This window comes from Narcine bancroftii, chromosome 5 (assembly GCF_036971445.1).
Source record: "Narcine bancroftii isolate sNarBan1 chromosome 5, sNarBan1.hap1, whole genome shotgun sequence".
Taxonomy (NCBI): domain Eukaryota; kingdom Metazoa; phylum Chordata; class Chondrichthyes; order Torpediniformes; family Narcinidae; genus Narcine; species Narcine bancroftii.
The window spans coordinates 126,529,167-126,554,607 of NC_091473.1; the positions used below are offsets into that span (position 1 = coordinate 126,529,167).

Genomic DNA, 25,441 nt, shown 5'->3' on the forward strand with positions numbered 1-25,441 from the left:
TTAGAATACCTGTATAAGATTAAAATACTTTTAGATCAGACAGTATTTTTATTGGGTAGTTTTCAACCTCTGAAAGGCTTGGGATTAGATAAGTTTCAGCTTGCTTTTGTATATTTAGTATTATCTGTAGCGACAAAATGTATTGCTAGTACGTGGAAAGATACAAATATGATTGATATTAATAGATTGCATAATGAGATGAGATATTGTTTAATAATTGAAAAAATCACGTATGTGTTGCGCGATAATTATAATTTTTTTATTAATAAGTGGTTGTTATATTCAGAATATTTACATTTCAATTTATATTGATTAGATCTTAATATGTATATTTAATTTTTCTTTAATTTTTTTTTCTTTTTTCATTCTTTATGGCTCTCCTGAGGAGCGTTGGCTGGGGGGAGGGGGGGGGGGTTCTTTTCTTAATATATAAAAAATAACGTTCATGTTTATGGTTAATTGTTGTATATGTCATATACTATTTGTTTTTTGAACGAATAAATAAAGTTTTAAAAAGAGTTGTATGGTAATGATTTGGATTGTGCAATAAATAGATTTATGGCTAGGTTTGCAGATGATATAAAGATAGGTGGAGGGGCAGGTGGTGAGGAGGAAATGGAGAGGCTGCAGAGAGACAGATTAGGAGAAGTGGCAAATTAAATGCAATGTTGGAAACTGTTTGGTCATGCACTTTGGTAAAAGGAATAAAAAGGCAGACTATTATTTGAATGAGGAGGAAATTGAAAATTTGGAGATCTTTGTTCAGGATACCCTAATGGTGAACTTCCAAGTTGAGATGATGATGAAGAGGGTGAATACAATGAATATTAGAGCAGGGCTGTGATGTTGAGACTTCATAAGGCACTGGTAAAGCTTCACCTGGAGTATCAGGTACAGTTTTGGGATCCTTATTTGAGAAAGCATGGACTGGCATTCGAGACAATTCAGAGAAGATTCACAAGAATGATTCCTGGAATGAAGGGATTAGTATATCAGAAATGTTTGAAGCTCTTGCACTGTACTCCTTGGAGTTCAGAAGAATGAGGGTGGAACTCGCAGAAGCATTTTTAATGTGAAAAGGCCTGGACAAAGTAGATATGTGAAAGTTTTTTTCCCCCCCATAGTAAGGGTGTCTTGAACAAGTGAGCGCTACTTCAGGATTGAAGGGCACCCATTTAAAACAGGGATACAAAAGACTTTCTTCAGCCAGAGAGCAGTAAACCTTTGGAATTTGCTACCAAGGGCAGCGGTGGAGGCCAAGTCATAAGGTAGAGATTGCTAGGAATCTGAATAGTCAGGGCATCAAAAGCTATGAGGAGAAGGCAGGGGAATGGGGTTGTTAGAGAATGGATCAACTCATGATGGAATGAAAGACCAGACTCAATGGCCTAAATAGCTTACGGAAAGGCGAGATAGGATACAAGTTTCTTCCCTGTGGTGTAAGAGGCTAAGGGATGTTCTTAGACTTATACAAAAATCACAAGGGGCACAGATAAGATGAATATTCCCGGTGTTTGCTCAAAGGTGAGAGTCCAAATCTGGAGGGCATCAGTTAAGGTGAGTGAGAGAGGGGAGACTTGAGGGGAAACTATTTCCACAGAGAGGGCAGTGGATGTATGGAACGAGTTCCAGAGGAAGGGGTAAAGTCAGATATACTTTCACCATTTAAAAGACATTGAGAAAGTTTCATTGATAAAGAATGTTTAGGGGGATACGGGGCAAGTGCATACAATTGGGACAAGCTCAGATACGCAAATTGGTTGGCATGGACGAGTTGGGCCAAAGGGTTTATTTCCATATTATAGAGCCCTATGGTGTTTTAATTTTTATTTGACAATGTACAGTAAATTTCACTAAACTACAAGGAAGAAACAGGTACAGGAGAGGGATTCTGTGGACAGAGCAAGGAGAACTGGATGGTGGTTTGCCTCCCTGGTGCCAGGATCCGGGATGTTGCTGCTCGAGTCCAGGACATCCTAAAGGGGAAGGGAGATGAGACAGAAGTCATAGTGCATGTAGGTACCAACGACATAGGGAGGAATAGAGAAGAGGTACTGAAAAGTGAGTACAGGGAGTTAGGCAGAGAGTTACAAAGGGAGAGAGCAGGAATAGAATGAGATGGAGGATGAACGCGTGGCTGAAAGGGTAGAGCAAAGGGCAGGGATTCAAGTTTGTGGATCACTGGGACCATTTTTGTGGTAGGTGTGACCTGTACAAAGAGGACAGGTTGCATTTGAACCCCAGGGGGACAAGGATTCTGGCAGGGACGTTTGTTAGGGTTACTCAGGAGACTTTAAACAAGAATGGCGGGGGGAGGGAACCAAATGAAGGAGAACAGCAAGAAGAAGGTTAGAGTGCAATCAGAGAAAGCTTGTAGACAATGTTTGAGGGGGGAAAGGCAGGTGATAGAAAAGGGGGATGCTCTATGCAAAGATGGACAGAGATCGATTGCAAAAGATCATAAGAGAGGTGTTGGTAAAGATAGGGGCAAACAGGAAGTAAAAAGTGGGAAATCTCAAAAATGCATATATTTTAATGCTAGGAGCATTGTAAGGAAGGTGGATGAGGTGAAGGTAGGGATTGACACTTGGGGAAGTATGATGTGGTAGCGATTAATGAAACATGGTTACAGGAGGGATGTGACTGGCAGCTAAATATTCCTGGATTTAGTGTGATAGAACCGGGGGGTAAGAGAGGGTGGGGTTGCACTACTTGTTAGAGAAAATATTACAGTGGTGCTTAGGTGCAATAGAATAGAAAGCTCGTCAGGGAAGCTCTTTGGGTGGAATTGAGGAATGGGAAAGGGGAAGTTACAATTATAGGGGTGTATTATAGACCACCGAATGGGGAATGCAAATTAGAGGAACAAATTAGTAGGGAGAGCAGATATTTGTAATAAGCACAGGGTAGTGATTGTGGGGGATTTTAATTTTCCGAATATTGATTGGGAAACCCATTCCTTGAAAGGGCTGGATGGGTTGGAGTTTGTAAAATGTGTGCAGGATAGCTTTTTACATCAATACGTGGAGGTACCAACTAGAGAGGGAGCTGTGTTGGATTTACTGTTGGGGAATGAGATGGGTCAGGTGACAGAGGCATGTGTTGGGGAGCACTTCGAGTCCAATGATCATAGTGCCGTTAGCTTCAAGGTAATTATGGAAAAGGATAGGTCTGGGCCCAGAGTGGAGGTTTTTGAGTGGGGGAAAAGCTAGGTTGGAGGAGATGCGAAAGGATTTACAAGGGATGTATTGGGACAATTTGTTTTCTGGGAAGGATGTAACAGAGAAATGGAGGTCTTTTAAAGGAGAGATTTTAAGAGTACAGAATCTTTATATACCTGTCAGGTTGAAAGGAAAGGTCAAAAGATTGAGAGAGCCATGGTTCTCAAGGGATATTGGAAACTTGGTTCGAAAAAAGAGGGAGTACTACAATAAATATAAGAAACAGGGAAAAAAGGAGATGTTTGGGTACTATATTGAATGTAAAAAGAATCTTTAGAAAGAAATTAGAAAAGCTAAAGGAAGGTATGAGGTGGCTATAGCAAGCAGGGTGAAAATAAATCCAAAGGGTTTCTACAAATATGTAAATAGCAAAAGGAAAGTGGAGAGATAAAATTGGTCCAATAGAGAATCAGAAAGGACAAATGTGTGTGGAGCCAAAAGAGATGAGGGAGGTCTTGAACAATTTCTTTTCCTCAGTATTTACTGAGGAGAAGGTTATTGAACTGCGCAGGGTAAAAGAAGCAAAGGGAGTAAATATGGAGACTATAGTGATTAAGAAAGAGGTAGTTCTGGAGTTTTTGAAACATAACGGTGGATAAGTCTCCAGGTCCTGACAGGATTTTCCCCAGGACCTTGAGAGAAGTTAGTGAGGAAATAGCGGAGGCTCTGGCATTGATTTTTCAAATGTCATTAGAGACAGATATAGTGCCGGAGGATTGGCGTGTTGCACATGTGGTTCCTTTGTTTAAAAAGGGTTCAAGGAGCAAACCTAGCAATTATCGACCTAAGTTTGATGTCTGTGGTAGGTAAATTGATGGAAAGTGTTCTTACAGATAGTATATATAAGTATATGGAGGGACAAGGTCCAATCAGGGACACTCAACATGGATTTGTGCGTGGAAGGTCGTGTTTGACCAATTTTTTGAAGAGGTGACTAGGAATGTTGATGAGGGTAGAGCAGTGGATGTTGTCCATATGGACTTCAGTAAGGCCTTTGATAAGGTTCCGCATGGGAGGTTAGTTAGGAAGGCTAAGTCCTTGGGTATTAATTTGGAGATAGTCAAGTGGATTCAACAGTGGCTGAAAGGAAGGTGCCAGAGAGTAGTAGTAGATAATCGTGTGTCAGGATGGAGGCCGGTGACAAGCGGTGTACCTCAGGATTCGGTTTTGGGACCATTGCTGTTTGTCATATTAATGATCTGGAGGATGGGGCAGTAAATTGGATTAGTAAATATGCAGATGATACTAAAATAGGGGGAATTGTGGATGATGAAGAGGGGTTTCAAAGATTGCAGAGGGATTTAAACTGCTTAGAGGAGTGGGCAGAAAGATGGCAGATGGAGTTTAATGCTGATAAGTGTGAGGTGCTTCATTTTGGAAAGAATAATCAAACCAAGACATATGTGGTAATTTCAAAAATTAGGTTCTGTCTGCATTTGATATTTGCAGGCCAGATGAAGCATCTTAAATGGCAGATGGAGTTTAATGCTGATTCCCCAACAGTAAATCCAACACAGCTCCCTCGCTAGTTGGTACCTCCACGTATTGATGTAAAAAGCTATCCTGCACACATTTTACAAACTCCAACCCGTCCAGCCCTTTCAAGGAATGGGTTTCCTGATCAATATTCGGAATAATGCAGTGGAGCAGAAAGATCTAGGAATAACGGTGCATTGTTCCCTGAAGGTAGGAGCGCATGTGGATAGGGTGGTGAAGAAGGCCTTTAGTATGCTTGACTATATAAATCAGTGCATAGAATATAGGAGTTGGGAAGTAATGATGAAACTATACAAAGCATTGCTGAGGCCAAACTTAGAGTACTGTGTGCAGTTCTGGTCTCCGATTTATAGGAAGGATATTAACAAGATAGAGAAATTACAGAGAAGATTGACAAAAATGTTGCCTGGGTTTCAGCATCTGGAATACAAGGAAAGATTGAGCAAATTAGGTCTTTATTCCTTGAAACGTAGAAGGCAAAGAGAGGATTTGATAGAGGTGTTTAAGATAATGAGAGGGATAGATAGAGTTGATGTGGAAAGGCTTTTCCTATTGAGAGTAGGAGAGATGGATACAAGAGGTCATGGGTTGAGAGTTGACAGGCAAAGGTTTAGGGGTAACATGAGGGGGAACTTCTTTACTCAGAGTGGTTACTGTGTGGAATGGGCTTCCAGGAAAGGTGGTGGAGGCAGGGTCAATTTTGTCATTTAAGAAAGAGTTGGATAAGTATATGGATGGGAGGGGGATTGAGGGTTATGGGCGGAGTGCTGGTAAGTGGGATTAGAGGATGGTACTTGGATCAGTGCGGAACTAAAAGGGCCAAATTGGCCTGTTTCCGTGCTGCAATTGTTATATGGTTATATGGGATCTGAAACTCCACAAGCCTGCTTTGCTTTTTGCTATGATTATGGTTAATCCAAAGACTGATCTCTATAATGTTTGACTCCCCAGTAATCCACAAATATATATTCCACCCTTCAATATGCCTAATGGCTTCGCATTTATAACCTTTTGAGACAGAGAAATTTGGAGATTCACAGAAAAGAAACTCCTATTTATTTCAGCCTTAAGTGATGAGCCGTATATTCTCAAAATCCTGCCTCTGGATTTAGACTTACCTCATTTGGGAATATATCCTCTCTAATCTATCCTTTAGAATCTCTTACCTCACTAAAGTGTAATCAATTACAATTATTGTGTTAAAAGTCTATGAAAACGCCTCTGTCCTTCATGTCGATCTAAATATTCAGCAATTTTGCACAGATTTTTTTTAAAATCTAGACCTCCACAACAAAGTAGGCAGAAGTTCAAGATTCCTGATTTATCGGTGGCCTCCTCTTCAAACAGGGATACAAATTTGCTATTTTGTTTGCAACAACATCTGCTTGTAAAGGTTCAAAGAAAGATTGATCATAACATGAAAAATTCCCATTTAAGATGCTTCATCTAGCCTGCAAGTATCAAATGCAGACAGAACCTAATTTTTGAAATTATATGCATTTTTGATTCATCTAAACATTTAAATGAAAAATGATTTCCAGCAAAGCCATAAAATAGTCATTAACGGTCCTCTATGTATTCAATGAAGTGGAACATACATGCTTATTATTCACTATACTATGTTTACTTTATAAATTAAAAGCAGCAAGCTTAATCTAGAAAAGTATACACCCTTTGGACTAACATCAATAGTATAGTTTCAGTATTAGGCCAAATATTAGAAACTATGAAGGAGAGAGCTTTAGACAAAGCAATAATTCAATAAACCAAGAGTCAAAGCCTGGGCTTTGAGGGGCCAATTCTACTGCTGATCCTACATGGATTGAATTGGTTGACTCTTTCCCTTGAACTGAGTATGAACCACAGTAGGTGGATTCACTCTATGCAATATCGAGAAATGCCTGAGAGCACTGGATAAAGCAAAGGCTCTGGCATCAGACAACATCCTGGCTATATCTCCAGTTGAGCTGTACCATTATTGTTAAAATCCTGGCTCCTATTTGGACATGGATTTATCTGTTCTTTCTTCCTATCTATCTATCTATTTATTTTCCTATTTGGTAATATTGAGTCAATGACTGCAGATGACACAAAAGTTGGAATTGGAAGTTTTGTGGAAAGCAATCTAGAGATACAACCGATCTGTTAGTGAAATGGGTGGAGATTTGGCAGGTGGAATTTTATCTAAGTAAGTGTGAGCTGATACATTTTAGGAGTGTTAACGAGGCCAGGACATACACCATGAATAGTTGGGGATATTGAGGAACAGTAGGACCCATGATTCTTAAAGGTAGCAGTGCAAGAATATAACATGGTTATGATGGCATATTCAATACAGGCCTTCAACAGTAAAGGCCATTCAATGCAAGAGCAGGGAGTGGGGTTGGGGGGAAACACTTCCTCTCCTGGAGTGTGGCAAGAATCTGGAATGCCTTGCCTGAGAGAGTTGTGGAAATAGTCACTAACAGCATTTAGGAAGGGTCTACTCGAATTGTTTAGCCATAGCTGGAAGATGGAATTAAGATGGGCAGATGCCCGCTGGTTGAAATGGACGAGGTAGGCCGAATACTGTCTCCAAACTGCATGACCCTATGACTGTGATTGATATGTTGCAAGAGTTTGATATCTTGAACACTGAAATACCAGTTGTCAATGACGTGGAAGGGAAGAGACATACCAGGAACTAAACAAGGAATTGGATGAAGTTTCAATCGCAATGACTGTGTCAAGCCACAGAAGCACGCAAACACTAGGATTTTAAGAATATTAATTTTAAATTCAGGCAGAGGACAACTGTGCCTGCCTTTGTGTCTTATTAGTGCTCCTTTCATGGTTTTGTTATGTTCATTCCATTGTTACATGAGAAACAAGTTTTATTTGCAATCATACCATCTTCATCTTAACGTCCCATAACATTATCTATGATTAGACCATTACCTTTTACACTTTGATTTTTGGAGAGAAAAGCAATGGCTGAGGTAAGAGAACTATTTCCAATATCAGCCAACATGGAAGACAGGAAGAGAAGTTAGGAGATTAGTGGTCTAGTGAATATATGGTCAAAACAGCAGGTGATGAAGTAGAGACAAAGAGTTGGAGGTGCGATTAAACTCAGGCAAAAGGAAAAGTGGAAATAACATGGTAATATCCTGTGTAATTACCAGCTGTTTGTACATTGGAGAATTGATTGGGGAATGTACAGATCAGGTAATTAATGCACTTTTAATGCGATTCTTAATTACTTGTAGCACAGGAACTGTAGTTCACATAAAAATGTAAACAATTTTAAACCAAGCTATAATTTAACATGCAAAATTTAAATGAGTAGAATGATAAATAAATTGAAATGGGGTGTTGAAAAGGTATGAGCAACCCCAGTTCTTTCAGAAGAAAATGTCTTATGCGATTGCATTTGTAAGATCTCAAACTACATTGCACCCCATTTGTCTTGCAGTCCATGAAATTTTGAAGGGCAAGTGATTGATTTTATGCAGTATTAGACAAGAATAATAGAGATCAGAAAATGAGAAAACTTTATTCACAAGAAGTGCAGCAGAAAAAATGGTAGAAAACAAAACTTAAATCTTCTCGCATTAATTATACCAAAGCTTAAATAAAGTGACAAGCTTTGAAGCGAGATGTGGTAGCAAAGCAGCAGTACCCTCTTCAAATAAATGATGATACTTCAGGTAAACATTGCTAAGGAAATTAATGCATTTATAATTAATGCCAAAACTTTCAAAGAAAGTGCGGAAAAAGCATTTTCCATACAGACAGAAGAACGTTGGTGGGTGTAAGATTCTGGTTCACTAAATCTAAGACATGAAATTGGAATGTTTGATTTTGGCCTTAACCAAAACATTACACCTGCTTAAATATTATGGTCAATAAATCTACAAACCAACAATATAGTGGATGCTAACATTCAGCAAGGTGACAGCTGTTTGTTCAGGGCAATGAACTTCACTCCATTCCAGATCCAGGAAATCAATGTTAATAGCACTGTTCACCTTAAATTCCTTCTACTTTGCTCATCCATTTATCCTAACTCACCAATACCATCTTTCATACTAGTTATTCTTGTGCCTGAGCTGAAATGACTAATACAAGATAATTACACCTAATGGACAGGAGAATTCAACACATCCATCCTGGCAAATCCAAAATAACATTATATTTGGTACAGTGTATGATAATTTATAGACCACATAATTTAAACATAAATATTACTCAAGATGACCTAAATGTGATCAACTGTTTCTTTTAGATCCCTTTCCTCAACCACAAGGAGCAAGCCTTTAATTTTCCATGGTGATTAGACAAATAAAGGATAATCAAAGAAATATTTAGAATCTCCTAAATTCAGTCAGTGTTCAATTTGACGCAGGGCACAGAGATACAGCGTGATATTGATCTGTTAGTGAAATGGGTGGAGATTTGGCAGGTGGAATTTTATCTAAGTAAGTGTGAGCTGATACATTTTAGGAGTGTTAACGAGGCCAGGACATACACCATGAATAGTCGGGGATATTGAGGAACAGTAGGACCCATGATTCTTAAAGGTAGCAGTGCAAGAATATTACATGGTTATGATGGCATATTCAAATAAATGATAATTTTTTAGGTAGGAATAACAATGTAGGAATGGTTCAAGGGATGTGAATCTCTTGCCTGGCAATATTTATGTACTGGCAGATTCTTATTGCTGCTGCAGCACTCGCGGTTATGTTTTGCTTCACCGAACTCCAGATTTCAGACAGATGGTGATTTGTTCCGAGGCATGGCCTGACGGATCTTGTGCACGCAATTAGTATTGCCTCAGACAAGATCGGTTATTTTTTTTAAATACCATACAGCACAGTACCCCATATCTTCCAACATTCCTTCACTAAGTTCCAACTTTCCATTTCAATTCTTTAATTTCTCTCCTCGAGTCGTTTGGAACTGTACACGCAAGAATTTAGAAATTCCTAGATCTTATAGAAACATAAAATTATGAAAGGCATAGATAAGATAGAGGTAGGCAAGCTGTTTCTATTGGCAGGAAAGCCAGAAGTAGGGTACATAGCCTCAAGGTCCAAGAACTTAGGACGGAGATGAGGAGGAACTGCTTTTCCCAGAGGGTGGTGAATCTATGGAATTTTCTGCCCATTGAAGCAGTGGAGACTATCTCAATAAATATATTTAATACAAGGTTGGATAGATTTTTACACAAGTGAATTAAGGGATATGGGGAAAAGGCAGGTAGATGGAGATGAGCCTATCAGCAGATCAGCCTTGATCTCCTTGAATGGCGGAGCAGGCTTAAAAGGCCAGATGGCCCACTCCTGCTCCTATTTCTTATGCTCTCCCTTTCCTTTCTTCTACTCATTGCAATTCCTTCTGAACTCTAACTCTCCTGTAGATGTTCATTCCATTTCTATTTTGCAGGCTTGGATTTCCCTAATTCCTGTCCTGCTTTGCGGAAACTGCCAAAATGTTTGGCCTGGAAGTCAGCCTGAAGAAAACTGAGGTCCTCCATCAGCCAGCTCCCCACCATGACTACCAGCCCCCCCACATCTCCATCGGGCACACAAAACTCAAAACGGTCAACCAGTTTACCTATCTCGGCTGCACCATTTCATCAGATGCAAGGATCGACAATGAGATAGACAACAGACTCGCCAAGGCAAATAGCGCCTTTGGAAGACTACACAAAAGAGTCTGGAAAAACAACCAACTGAAAAACCTCACAAAGATAAGCGTATACAGAGCCGTTGTCATACCCACACTCCTGTTCGGCTCCGAATCATGGGTCCTCTACCGGCACCACCTACGGCTCCTAGAACGCTTCCACCAGCGTTGTCTCCGCTCCATCCTCAACATCCATTGGAGCGCTTACACCCCTAACGTCGAAGTACTCGAGATGGCAGAGGTCGACAGCATCGAGTCCACGCTTATGAAGATCCAGCTGCGCTGGATGGGTCACGTCTCCAGAATGGAGGACCATCGCCTTCCCAAGATCGTATTATATGGCGAGCTCTCCACTGGCCACCGTGACAGAGGTGCACCAAAGAAAAGGTACAAGGACTGCCTAAAGAAATCTCTTGGTGCCTGCCACATTGACCACTGCCAGTGGGCTGATAACGCCTCAAACTGTGCATCTTGGCGCCTCACAGTTTGGCGGGCAGCAACCTCCTTTGAAGAAGACCGCAGAGCCCACCTCACTGACAAAAGGCAAAGGAGGAAAAACCCAACACCCAACCCCAACCAACCAATTTTCCCTTCCAACCGCTGCAATCGTGTCTGCCTGTCCCGCATCGGACTTGTCAGCCACAAACGAGCCTGCAGCTGACGTGGACTTTTTACCCCCTCCATAAATCTTCGTCCGCGAAGCCAAGCCAAAGAAAAAAAAAAAAAAAATTCAATAAATAGCATAGAAGCTAGCTACTGCCTCAGATTCCAAATACCAACAATGTGTTTAAGGTGTTTACACTGCAGACTTACCTTTCCCTCAGACCCAACTTGCTGCTCTGACTGGATTTGCTGTCTGAAAATGGGATCAAACAGCAATGGCGTGGCACAGTAGTGAACAAGTCGTGAAGACTGCTTCAGCGTGTCCAGATCACCAACCTAAATCAGAAAATTTGTTACTATATTTACTTCCTAGTTCATCGCATAATTACTCATGACCTGCAAATTCATGAGGTGGCACTTGCTTAAAAAAAAGTGCAGATGCTGAAAATCTGAAATAAAGCAGAAAATGTTGGGAGGACTATTTGGTACTTGGAGAAAGAAGCAGAGTTCATTTTCAGGTAAACAAGGATACTAAGACATTGCCCTAAGCATTGCAGAATATTACTTACAGTGATGGGCATGTTTGACTGAGCAGAACGTTGTTGCCATGTCACAAATAGGTTCTCAATTTTCATTTGTTTCTCCACTTCTGAAAGAGAAAAACAATCAGGACACAACTTAAAACTCCTAGATCCAGGAAAGAATTTAGCATATCATACAGGTGAGCTGAATATTGAAGCGCTATACCTAGACACCATGTTCAATCCAGCTCAACACCATCAGTCAGAATAACCTTAAATAACCTTCAAGGTACTGATATGAATTCATTAAATTAAAAAGTCTAGATAGCAGTGAGTCAGTGTATTAGATTACTTCATCTTATCTTCAATGAGCACTTCCTTTTACCTTTAAATTTTTGCATTTGCTAAACATTACTCTGTGCAATATTCAATAAGCTCAGTTGAATGCACATAGATAAAGATGGACATAAAAATGTTATAGATGATTAAAGCTCGCAAATTGAACTCAATAAGCATTGGTAACTTAATCTCCAATTAACCTGGGGGAAAAAAAAATTCCAGAGCCAAAAAGCAGTGCCATAGTCTTTGTACAGTGGAAACTCTATGAGAAAAGTCTTTAAAGATTATAGACCAATCATTACAAAAGAGATGCACAACTCAATTGATAAGTAAAAACCTGTTTCAGTCAATTTGTGTGGACAGCAGTGAAGCTGATTGACTAAAGGAACCAATGGAACTCAAAGTCAATGAAACGTGACATGTTTACACACACTTATCACTCAGGCACAGAAGCCAAAGTGAGTAACACTCATGTACTTGTGACACAAAATTTGTAAGTAAATGTAGTTCCAATTGCCTCCATTATTATTCATTACATGAAAATCAATATGGATGAAGATGAATTTTTAACAGCCCAAACATAACTTGCAAGCAGTGATTCTTAATTTTTCATACAAAAATAGTGTAATGCCTAGTTTTATGTAACAAATAACAAACTAAATACAGTAGATGTCCGATAATCCGGACTGCTCAGGGATTGGATTGGCCTGGATTTTTCATATTCTTCAGCAGTATTTGTAAAATTCAAATTTAAGGAGGGAAGATTTTTTTTTAAATTTAGACATCCTGCATGGTAACAGGCCATTTCAGCCCTTAAGTCTGTGTCGCCCAATCTACATCCAAATTCACCTATACCCCTGATACGTCTTGAATGGTGGGTGGAAACCGGAGCCCCCAGGGAAAACCCACACAGACACAGGGAGAACATACAAACTCCTTAGAGACAGATTGATGGTGCTGTAAAATCACTGCGCTAATCACTATACCGACCATGACGAGATGAACAGGTAAATTTTGATTGCTTATTCATTAGCAAAAACAGGGTGCCTCATTTATCAAAATGAGTAGTTTTAAAGAAAAATAAAGTGGTCACCTATTGCTGCTGTGCATCTGTGACGCAGACACACAAAAGCCCACTAAATTTTTTAATTTGAGAGTTTGAAAAGTCTGGATTTTTGGAGATAACTGTAGCTCAGGCCTTCATGCAGACCAAAGTTCCTAACCAATGACTTACTGCTGCCTTGGGAAAGCTGCCAATAAGCTGAAGGACCCACCGCCATATTATTCATTCTCTATTCTATCCATTTCTGACAGGTACAAAATACAAGAGCTTGACAATCTGATCTTCCAGATTCAAGGGTAGTTTCTTTCCTGCCATTGTCAGTCTCTTGAATGGATTTCTCAGGAAGTGATCCCCCTGCACTGTTTCTCTGTACTTTTCTCTATTCCCTGCATTTTATCCAAAAAGCATTTTTTAAACTTACTATAGTTTAAAAATTTGATTTAATATTGCCCTATTATAGTTAGGTGTGGGTTGACTTGCCTAGATAGCATGCAAAACATTTTTCACTGTATCTTGGCACACATGACAATTAACAATTCAATATTCAGTAATGTTGATGTAAAACATAATACAAAATCTGCGTTTTCAAGATCTTGCTCACCTCTCCGCTCCAGGGTTTTGATTTCCAAGAACTGTGTCCCATGGCGAGACACTGGGTCAGTCAGCCCAATATCATGCGACTGCCTTGTTGCTTTAGGCACTGTAATGTCACGTAGCGCCTCATCAAATGGGACGATCTCAGGTGGGAAGTGAAGAGTTGGAAGACTCCTGTTGGTTGAGCTTAATCGTCCTTGTTCCTTACTTAATGGGGGAGTTGAGCTCTTGATTAATGAGTCAGCCTCCAATGTGGAATGAAGGAATGGATTTGCTTCCTGTTTGGACAAAGGGATGTTGAGCGTGGAAAATAAAATTTTACAGCATTAATTCCAGCCTTAGATTAATCAGACCAATAGAAATTGCTAATCTATATCTAGAGCATAATTTCTGACCAATTTTAATTACAGAGACTATAATGGGCAGAATTCTAATTGTTGAAAGTTTGTGAGAAGCAAAAGCATTGGCCATGCACAACCCATGGCACCCAATCAAGGCAGAGAAGTTTCAGTTAACTCTTAGTCAAGTCCATGCAAGACCTGTTTCAAGCTTGTAAACGAGGAATAAAGACAAAAGGCCAAAACTCTCTCTGAATTACATACTCAGAAATTTGTGGCAATTTACATCATCTAGCTAGCAGAAAGAGCTGGGAATGGATGAGAATGCAATCTCCACAAAAATAATAAATTGATTAAAACATTATGCTGGTGTGTTTTACTCTGGATCATTTAAATAACTTTCAAAACACTCAGGCTTTATTATAATTTATGAAATTTGATTCTTTTAAGACACAACTTGAGGCATATTCTAAATAGTCAAAAATTCTCTTAATAATACAAAGAAATTGTTTATATAGGAAGGAAAAGTTCATGAATCAATACTAAGCAACTGATAATGAGACAAATGATAGATAATAGTACTTCTGTTTTCCAACCAAATAAACTATATATAAATGATGAGAGATGGAGAAATGTTAGTGTTCCACGGGGCATGTACTGCCTTGTATACCGCCACTGAAATCTAGCAGCAGGTGAAACAGGCAGTTAAGGAAAATAGCATATTGACCTTTACTGCAAGACGATTTGAATGCAATATTGAAAGTGATTTGAACTGTATGGAGCCTTGCTGAAACACACCTGGAATATTGGGTTCAATTTGGGAACCAAAAAAGGATAAATATTTCCAATGGAAAGAGTGCATCAAAGATTCAGCAAACTGGATTCTTCCGTTCCCAGTTCTGATAAAGAATCTATGCCCCAACATATTAACTCCCTTTCTACAAGTGATGCCTGCCCTGCTGAGCAGTTCAGCATGTTCAGTTTTTATTTTTGCTCCTGAGGTGTCACACGATGAGAAATCGTGCAGGCGACACCTGTATGCTTTCGAGCTTTGAAGAATGAGGGTGATATCACTGAAATGTACTCAGCTGGATAATACAGGGAGGATGTTTCAACTGGCAGAGGAGACTAGTACTTGGGGTTACAGTCTCTGAGTTAGGGTAGGCTGCTTCGTGCTAAAATAAGGACACAGAACACCATCGGCCCTGGCGTGCTGACCTATATATTGTTAGGTCTGCTTTGTTCATGAATGAGTGAGACAAACACCAGGCTGAGTCGAAATCAGGGTTCTTTGTTCTTTATTACCGGATTGTAACACTTGCGACTAAACATGTTAGTCGGAGAATGCATTCTGCCGTTATCAGCAAAATGGTGATTTTTTATACCCTTGGATATGTGCTTAGAACATCATCATATCATTACTTGTCCAATGACTAAAACTGTTGCTATTCTTTCCCTGCTAGCTTCCTGCCTCTCAATCCATCAATGTCTCTCTTATCTTGTAAGTACAAGGATGCATTCACATCTTGTTACAGCCCTGTACATTCCCATCTCATGATGTTTTACCTAACAGGAGTACAAGGACACCTCCCCTTCTTGTTACTGCCCTGTACAGGGTAACTCCCTATACATTCCCATCTCATGATGTTTTACCTTACAATATTCATACCAAAAAATATCAAAACCCTTCCTACCTTACAACCCTCTCTCTTTCATCCATGTGTCTAAGAATCTCTTAAATGCCCCAAATGTTTCAGCCTCCACCCCGGCAAAAAAAAGTATTGCAGGCACCCGCAACTCTTGTGTGGGGGAAAAAAAAGTACCCCCGATGTCTCCCCTAAACTTTCCCGCCCTGTATAAAATGCATTGGCTATCTACCATATCCATACCTCTCAGAATTGTGTAGACCTCTCGTCCTTCTTCACTCCAGAGAGCAGGCTAAACTCTGTTAACTTTGCCTCATAGACTTGTTTTCCAATCCAGGCAACATCCTGGTAAATCTCTGCACCTCTCCATAGCTTCCACATCCTTTCTATTATGAGGTGACCATAACTGAACACAATATTCCAAGTGTGGCCTCATCAAAGATTTATAGTTTCAACATGACCTCTCGACACCTGAACACAATCCCTCACTTCTAAAGCCAAGCATCCCATAGGCCTTTTTAACTATCCTATCAACTGCATGGTAACCTTGACAGATGAATGGATTTGGACCCCGAGGTCCCTCTGTTCTTCAGACTGTGAAGCATCCAACCATTAACCCTGTAGTCTTCATGTTTGACCTTCCAAAATGCTTCACCTCACATTTATCCTAATTGAACTCCATCTGCCATTTTTTCACCCAACTTGCGCATCTTATCTTTTTGTAACCAACAGTGATCTTCAACACAGCTCCTCCAATCTTCATATCATCTGCAAACTTCTGCCCCATCCTTCTACATCTTCATCTTGGTTATTTATTTTAAAAAATCACTAAGAGCAGGCTTCCAAGAACAGAACCCTGCAGAACTTCACTCATCACAGATCTCCAGGAAGAGCACTTCCCATCCACTACTACCCTCTGCTTTCTATAGGCAAGCCAATTCTGAATCCACCAGCCAAAGTTTCATGGGTACCATGCCTTATTGAACGGCAGAGCAGACCTGAATGGCCCAAATGTTCTTCTCCATTAATAACAAGTATAAAACAAAGATCAAATATGCTTTACAACACTGGTTTTCAAACTTATTCTTTCCACTCACGTCCCACTTTAGTAATCCCTATGTCACAGATGGTCTGCGATTAGTAAGGGGTTATTTAAAATGGGACGTGAGTGGAAAGAAAAAGATTGAAAACCACTCTTTTAATCATCCCTCATCGACTCATCATGTGCAGGGTTTCATAGCTCCAAAGGAAATCGGCCAATGACAATTTTTCTCAAACAAAATATTTCAGTAACAATTGGATCTAGAGCAGTGATTCTCAACCTTTTTTCCCCACTCACATCCCACTTTATGCAATCCCTCACTAATCACAGAGCATCTATGGCAAACGGAATACTTAAGGTGGTAGGCGAGTAGAAAGAAAAAGGTTGAGAACCACTGCTCTTGAGTAAAAAGTTTGAGTGCTTTAGCACATAGGTCTAAGGCATGAAGTGACTCTCCGACTGATTGTGTAAATTTGCATCATTTATCAATGTTCAGATTCTCAACATACATCTCCAACAGTTGGTCATGTTTGGTATTGAATTGGATTCTGAACATTATCTGGAGCTTCGCTTGCTTTAACTCGAGCTGTGCACAACTTCAGCTGGAGTGCCATGAATTAAAAATTAGTTCCTATGGTCTTGAGTTTTCACTCAATTGCCTTTTGTTAGTGCTGTTCTCTTAAAGCAGGACAGATGGGCAGGTTAGCAGAAACCGGAAAAGTCAATGTTGACGTCATCCGGCTTGAGTGTGCCCAGACGGAAAATCACCTGTTGTTCTTCCAATTTACCGGTAGTCTTCATGGGATAGTACATAAGGCCATGGACAGATATGTGAGTATGAGAGTGTGACACAGAACTGAAATGGTTGGCTACTGGGAGGTCTCTGTCACTGGTGCGGATGGAGCGAGTTCCCAGTCTCTCTGATGTCGAGAAGGCCGCAAAGGGAGTACCAGATGTAGTAAATACAAGTTACAATCATGCTGATCAATTTATAGAATATCCATGTACGGCCATGGCAGTTAAATCAGCCTGCTCAGATGCCCTGCCACCTCCTTCAGGGCAAGTACTTGCACAAGTCTGAACAATTATATTTATAGAATGTCCATGTACGGCCATGGCAGTTAAATCAGCCTGCTCAGATGCTCTGCCACCTCCTTCAGGGCAAGTACTTGCACAAGTCTGAACAATTATATTTATAGAATGTCCATGTACGGCCATGGCAGTTAAATCAGCCTGCACAGATGCCCTGCCACCTCCTTCAGGGCAAGTACTTGCACAAGTCTGAACAATTATATTTATAGAATGTCCATGCACGGCCATGGCAGTTAAATCACCATGCTCAGATGCCCTGCCACCTCCTTCAGGGCAAGTACTTGCACAATTCTGAACAATTATATTTTTGGGAACATAGCTCTTTTGTACAAATTATTAAATTAATTTCAAAGTTGCATACTTCAAAAGTCATCCCATCTATTCCAGTATGTTATAGCTCACAGTTGAGAGGCATTTTCTACATCTTAAGAGAATCACGATCCAAATCACCAAACAATCATGTTTTCATTTTATTCCTTCACCAAAACTATTTTGAACTATGTCAGTTGCAAATTTGAGCTAACTTTCAATTACTCTTCCAAATTTAAGGCAGAAGCGAAGTGAAGGACTAAATTGTATATGGAAATGTAATACATCTTGTCAATTGTGTGGGGTTAACATTGTAATTAGGTTTCTACCATGGGACAATCCAAAGACAAGTAACGTCACAGTCACACCAAAAACATTACACATCTAATAGCCATATTCTCAGCATTTCATTAGAATCTAATCCACTGCAATATGATATCAGGGTGCCATTTGACATTTTTCAGCTGTCCTTCTTATTGGGGGAAATTAAGAGACTGTCTCAAGGTACTAGTAATTGGAACTGGTCCCGAGGGCGCTGAAGGGTTCCTGATCATGCCAGAGGTGCGGATCTGGAGCTCGGGCTGCTGATGGTTTGGACTGGACTCTGTGGCTGCGGAAGTGCTGGAGGTGAATCTAAGAACACATGGTGACTGTGAGGGGACTCTCTTTTGCTTCTCTTTCTCTGACTGCAAGAGATACTTCGGGCAATTTCTGCCGATGAATTTCAGCATGGCAGATGAAAACAAAATTTGTGTAATGTTGTACTGTCTTTATTACATGGCAATAAATTGAATCTTCAATTAATGCCAAATCATGAATTGAGGCATTTTTGTGTAGTATTCTAGCTTTAATAAAACACATAGATAAACACAGGAATTTAGCATTTATATCTCCTTTGGCTGTTTCTTATTGCAGAGCTTCAGTCACGCCAAACTGCTGACTCCAACATTCAGCTAGACTTGTGGTCCTGATCAATGCTACATGGATGGGAGTTTCATCTTCGCTTTTAGTTGGCTGTTGATCCCATTAAAAGATATGAAATGGAGCAAGTGCATTGGCCACCATGCAAGATTAATTCATAAGTTACTAATTTTCTGTATGTGGCAAATTGGCTGCCTTGTTTGCTTATATAACTCTAGTTCAACAGAATTCCATCAATTCTGGGACCCTGAAAGCATCACACTGCAAGTTCAATCTTCCATTTACTTTTCAAAATTCTGCTTTCATTCTTGTTAAATCCTAAGTCATTTAGAGAATTTTATTTTCCATTGATTTCATTTCTCAAATAATAAAATCTCCAGAGATCAGAAAATTACACCGTTCCTTAGAATTTGCCGGGTTAAGCTGGAGACTACTGTCAGAAGACTTGCCCCAGACTGCTGGAGACTGGCTCAAAACTGGCTGAAGGGGTACCAGGTATCAGAACTGGGATGCAAAGGGGTGACAAAAGCACTGAAGGGTTCCTGACCGTGTTGGAGGTTTGGATCTGGAGTTCGGTTTGCCAGTGGTTTAGACTGGATTCTATGTGGCTGCGAGGGCGCTGGAGGCAAATCTACAGACAACCGGTGACTCTGGGGGACTCTCTTTTGCTTCTCTTTTTCTGACTGTAAGAGGCACTTCAGGCAATTTCTGCCAATGGCAAATCTGTCTGGCTTACAGCAGGCAAAAGCAATTTCGTGTAATATGACACTGTTTTACGACAATAACAATAAATTGAATCTTGAGAATGATGTTATCTATTGAACAATTTTGTTGATCTGACAAGGATCACTGCACCATTTTCTGTAACTTGACTTATGAATTTAATGAAATTATTAAGTCTGTAGAATGTAAGTCTTGCATGTTATATTAACTACAAAGTGCATTACCTGTTTGGATTCATCATATACGGGTGTATCAGCAAAAGAGTAGTGATGGAAGAGCCCCATCTTTTGACTGAGAAGACAATGTACCACATGAGAACGTGCATTCTGCCACTGAATAAGACGAACCAATTCTCGGTTCAATGACACTCCCAGATCCACTGACCAATTATAGGTATACAAAATTAACTGGAAGCAAAATGAGAGCATGTCAGCATTCATAAAAGCATTATCTGGTAAACATCAGAGAATATATATTCAAAAGAGGTAACAAGAGAAACAAGCTAACAGGAAAGGTTGAAAATACTGTGAAATAACCACAATGTCACTTGTAACTATTAATAAGACTAGACCAGCATTTTTTGAAAATATAATTTCAACATTGGTGGATCTGGTTCATCTTTGTAATACTTCTAACTTCTGATGTCATCTAAAAATGGATCAATATTGACATGGTTTTCAAAGAATACATCTTTCTTCAGGGAATGTACAGAGTGAAATTGCTGCAGTCAATACTTTTACTTTCAGAAGTGCCATGTTCCATGAAAATGATGAAAACTTGTTTTCAATTCACAGTCAAAGTTAAAGAACTTCACTTAACTTTACCACAGCAGTTAAGGGACTCGGTATAGACTTTCCAGAATGGGCTTGTGTACCTTTTTGTCAATGATGTCAATGAGGAGAAATCGCTGCCGGGGAACCATTCTCCTTCCACTGATTGCTGGACTTGAGGGATCACCTGATTTCTCCACAGTGCTGAACTCCACAGCTTCAAACCTCTGGAATCCTTTGTGAGCTTCATTTTTTTTTCATGGGGAGGAAAAAAAAAGTACTTGACATCATAAAGATGTGGGAAATCCATTTGCCTTTTATTTTAAAACTAAATTCAGCAGCAAAAAGAACAATTCATGTAAAATTAAGATGCAATCATATGAGGTATCACGACATATGGTACTGTCATCACACCATTCCAGAGTGGTAAACCATACATTTGCATTTTAATTTCAGATAAGGTTAGTTAACTATAAGCAGCATGAGGAAGCAGAAAAGTGAAAGACAAACATAAATTCACTCTATTAAAAAATAAATTGAAACTCCAGTCCACATCTATGATACTGCAGCAACAACTTTTAATGACTACAACTATCCCCCGTTGTGCCAACCACTGCTTCAGTTCTTGGAAAGTTTTCCGTTTTCAAAATCGGATTATGGTTTTAAGTAGGGCAATTTGAGACCATATTCAGTTCATTGCTGTCCTATTTTTCAACATCACTTGTACTTCGCCAATGGAATTCAGCAACTGCTCACATTTGTTGGGAGACTTCAACACTGTGCAGCAGTTAGTGCTGCTGCCTCAGAGCTCCAGGGATGCCAGCTTTGATTGCTGTGTTTATGTATTTTCTCTCCGCAATCACATAAGTTTCTTCCCGATGACCCAGTTCCTTCCCAAGTCACAAAGACGTGCTGGTGGTTGATTGCCTACTGTAAGTTTACTATGCTGTGCAGATTACTGACAAAGAAACAAAAGGGCCCGAGTTGATGGGTACGCGAGAGAGAGCATAGGTGGCAGTAGTACAAAGGGAAATGAGGAGTGGGAGCTGGCATGTGGTTCATGGGCATGGCTCTGTGTCAGTTTTGTGTAGTGTGCTGATAAGAGTGAGCAGAATCTTGCAGAAACCAAACCAATCATCAATTATCTACCTATATTAATCCTATTTACCAGCAATTGGTCTGGCCTATGCTTTAGTGATTCTGATGCTTGTCTGGACATGTCTCAAATGTTGTGAAGGTGAATTGAATTTGCCCAGTATTGGTTGTACCTGAACTAGTTGACAAGATGTGGCAAGACATGGCTCTCAACTTGTCAGCGTATCATCGGGGTCGTTTGGTATAGGGTTTCAGCGTACTCTTTTGGGGTCAGATCTCACTAGCAAGATAAGGTTATTTGGCAGCAGGTGGCAGATGTTTAAGAGAGCTATTGGAATGTCAGAAGATCAACTGCTTGGTCATTTTGGCATTTTCACAGCACTTCGATGTTCAGCACGTAGAGAGATTATGGAGATTTTCAAAGGAGCTCTGTGCAAACTTGGTCATTGTTGATTGGGAAAGTGGATAAAACTGCTCAGACATTATTAGACATTTTCAAATTTCAGATTAATGCAAGGACACCTGTACTTTTGTCCTTGGTATGATACATAAATTATAATCATGATTATCTGCTGTTTTTAAACAGTTCAATCATCTGGAATTCTTTCACATGTTTAACCCACCACCATTATCACCATAAAATGATCTGGTGAGACTTACGTTTGACACTATTTAGCAAAGGTCTGCTGCTCTCATCATTAGATTCAACTGTAGGTACATAAAATATGAGGAGCACAGTACAGCAGATCATGGCATGAACATTTTACAGTCAAACTGCACTCAGCACCAAGCATTCAGCACTCACAAGGACACAGAGATTCCAAACCTAAACAAGAATTCATTCGGTAATAGGACATGTAACTGAGTTGATTTACTGCTCAAGACCTTACCTTCTAAAATTTATTATACCTAGTATGTGAAAACAAATCAAACTGATTGATTGCTTCAATTAAATAGCTTTCCCATGAATACCAACCATCAAAATAGTCCATGATGTATCTATTGTTAAACTTTCCTGTGGGATGAGACTTAGACAGGCTGGGATAAGATAATTCCTCAGTGGGCTGAAACTCATTCACAAGGATGTAATTTATTAAACTTGATACAATTCTGACTCCTCAGCAAGAAAGGCTAACATCATTACTCAATCAAAAGAAACCTTTCCATGTATCCTTTAAATTTGAAAATTGTTTGCACTGAAACATTAAAATGGAATTTCTATTCTTCACCTCCTTGTCTTCAACACATCATAATGAGCAGCTACTAGGAAGTAAGAGGACCATCTTTACATTAAAATAAAAACAAATTGCTGGAAATGCCAATGGCCCCATAAACTGCCTGCAGAACATAGCAAGTGGTGCTGCTTTTTTTTTCGAATACCCATTGATCACTGTGGATCAAGACAGTGGAGCCCATGCGTGACAATACAGACCTCCAGGATTGCAGGTTTCAGGGAAGCAGTGAATGGGTGCAGAGCACCTTCCCCCTTCCCCACACAGAAAAAGATGACTGGGAGAAAACCCAAAAGGGCAAGAGACACTGCAGCAGACTTACGAGTGGTTGGGCAGCTGAAGGACTCACACCAGGCTGTGAGCTCCTAGCGACTCTCGATTACAAAGCAAATATTGGGCTGGGATTCGTGAGGGTGCTGAAGGCGGGTAGTGATCGCAAAGGGCTTCATGCGTTAACAGCTTTCTGATCATATCAGGGTTTTTGGAACCGGGCCCAAGGAGGACAACTTAAATGCCTGGAACTCCATTCATCGCTGGCACAGATAGGAGGCTGTGCAGCTGTGGAGGCTACGAGAGCACAGGAGGCAGCGTCATTGGAGGAGGTGGAGGGATCCATGTCTCGGACGAGACTTTCCTTTACTTCTCTTTCTTGTTTCAATAGGGGGCGCTGGATTAGTGTGCTTCTTTGCATGCCTTTACAGGCAAACAAAAGTTAACAAGTGTTTTTATTTGCATGGCAATTAAACAACTTTGAGCATTTAAAAATTCATAACCTACACCAACGCCCAAGACACAAAGGCTTTAAAGTTAAACAAAACCACTCAGATATAAGATGTATAACTGAGTTGATTTAATGCACAAGATAACGTCTTACATTTATTACACCTATGTGTATGACAGAGCCAGCGACCCGGGTTCAAATCTGGTACTGTCTGTAAAGAGCATATACATTTTCCAAGTGTCCACATGGGTTTCCTCCGCGTGCCCCGGTTCCCTCCCATGTTCCAAAGACATATGAGATTAATAGGTTAATTGGTCACATTGGTGTATTTGGGCAGTGTAGGCTTGTGGTTTGGAAGGGCCTGTTGTTGTACTGTTTCTCCAATTTTTAAATTCAAGTTCTGATGAAGTGTCTTTGATCTGGAAATTTATTGATACTTCTATTTCAACAAATGCTGCCTGACTTGCTAATGCTTCTAGCATTTACAGTTTTTATGTCTGATTTCCAGTGTTTAGTTTTTTTTTTGATTGGCATTGATTGATGAACACCTTTGTTCCACAGTGAAAGGAACATCTAACAAAGCGCTCTACCCTCAATTTAGTTCCTCTCCTGGGGGACTAAAAAATAAGCTCCAATGGCATCAATGCATTAGTGTTCTCTTCACGTGATAGTGCTTTGCTTAGATGCTAATTTTACTTCCATTATTGGGTGTGAAAATTTGTCAATCTTTTCTGCACTACATCTGCTCAAATTTCCTCATTTATATTGTAATATACAAATTCAAATACAGTAAAACCCGTTAGCTGGAATTCAAGCCACTGCAACCTCAGCAAACATCAAAAATTACAGAAAATAATAAGGTAAAAAAATACAGGTTTAAACTTGGCCCAGTTGGCCGTTAGTTCGCCAATGATGCGCACAATCTCAAGCAACCAGAACATTCACTTATCCGGCATCTACCAATTCCCATAGGTGCCGGACACCAGGGGTTTTACTGTACTGTGATTTACCTGAAAGAATATGAAAGATACAGTGAACATCTCAATCATAAAAAATATAATCTAATATCAGGATTCTCTTGTACAAAGGAAATGGTTTTGCAGATGTTCCAAACTAAACCAATACCATTTCAGACATATCAATACCTTGCTCAGTATTGCAACGCCATTGGTGGAAATTCCGTCCAATCAGAATGAACTGTCTTGCTGCACCAGGGCGGGTACTGGAATGCTGACTGAGAGAATATGGCAGGAAAGTGGAACCATGTGGAGAACTATAACACAAAGAAAGGCAAAAAACATAATATTGGATTTAAAGAAGGAATAACCTCTGAAGTTAAGACTATATAAGCCTGAGGCTGCTGCACACCAAATTTTTGATCGATTAGAATGTGGACTGGAGTTTACCAGTGTAATGTCACTGGTTCAGTTGTGGCCTGGGCTTAGGTGACAAGCCAGTGCTGCCACAAGGCAGACCAGTGGTTCTCAACCTTTTTTTCACCCAAAGAAAAAGTAATTCTTTACTTGTCAGGGACTACCAACAACAAACCGATGGACCATCAATTTGAACTCAAACCCAGAACATTGTTGAAATTTTTCATTTTATTATGGTGGGAACATATTTAGATCACTTACATTTTTTGTCATCAATTTTACAATTTTGTTTTAAATGTTACCAGTAATGCTGGTCTTAGCCACGCTACTGCAGACCACTTCAGATTTATTGTCAGAAAACATACATGACATCACATACAACCCTGAGATTCTTTTTCCTGAGGGCGCAGCAGAATTACTACTTATTGGTAGTGCAGAAAAACTATGCACAGCATAGACAAATAAAGAACTGTAAACAGACAATGAATGTAAACAAACTGACTGTGCAATACAGGAGAATAAAAAAGAAAATCAATAAAGTGCACAAGTAAGAGGCCTTAAATGAGTCTCTGACTGAGTCTGTCATTGAGGAGTCTGATGGTGGAGGGGTAGCAGCTGTTCCTGAACCTGGTGGTATGAGTCTTTTTTAAATTTTATTTAATTTGTTA

General features: G+C 39.9%; 1 protein-coding gene across 10 annotated transcripts in view; it reads right to left on the reverse strand.

The window, feature by feature from the left end:
• szt2 (SZT2 subunit of KICSTOR complex) overlaps positions 1-25,441 on the reverse strand; it is a 289,561-nt gene that overhangs the window by 49,154 nt on the left and 214,966 nt on the right. For 9 of the 10 annotated variants that reach the window (XM_069939008.1, XM_069939001.1, XM_069939006.1 and 6 more), the window contains 7 exons: positions 24,546-24,673; positions 22,108-22,155; positions 20,457-20,596; positions 19,807-19,989; positions 13,519-13,789; positions 11,564-11,643; positions 11,205-11,330 (listed from right to left, as the gene is read on the reverse strand). In XM_069939008.1, coding sequence (XP_069795109.1) covers positions 11,205-11,330; positions 11,564-11,643; positions 13,519-13,789; positions 19,807-19,989; positions 20,457-20,596; positions 22,108-22,155; positions 24,546-24,673 — 976 coding nt within the window. The remainder of the gene's footprint in view (positions 1-11,204; positions 11,331-11,563; positions 11,644-13,518; positions 13,790-19,806; positions 19,990-20,456; positions 20,597-22,107; positions 22,156-24,545; positions 24,674-25,441) is intronic. The other variant, XM_069939003.1, reaches the window with a different exon arrangement.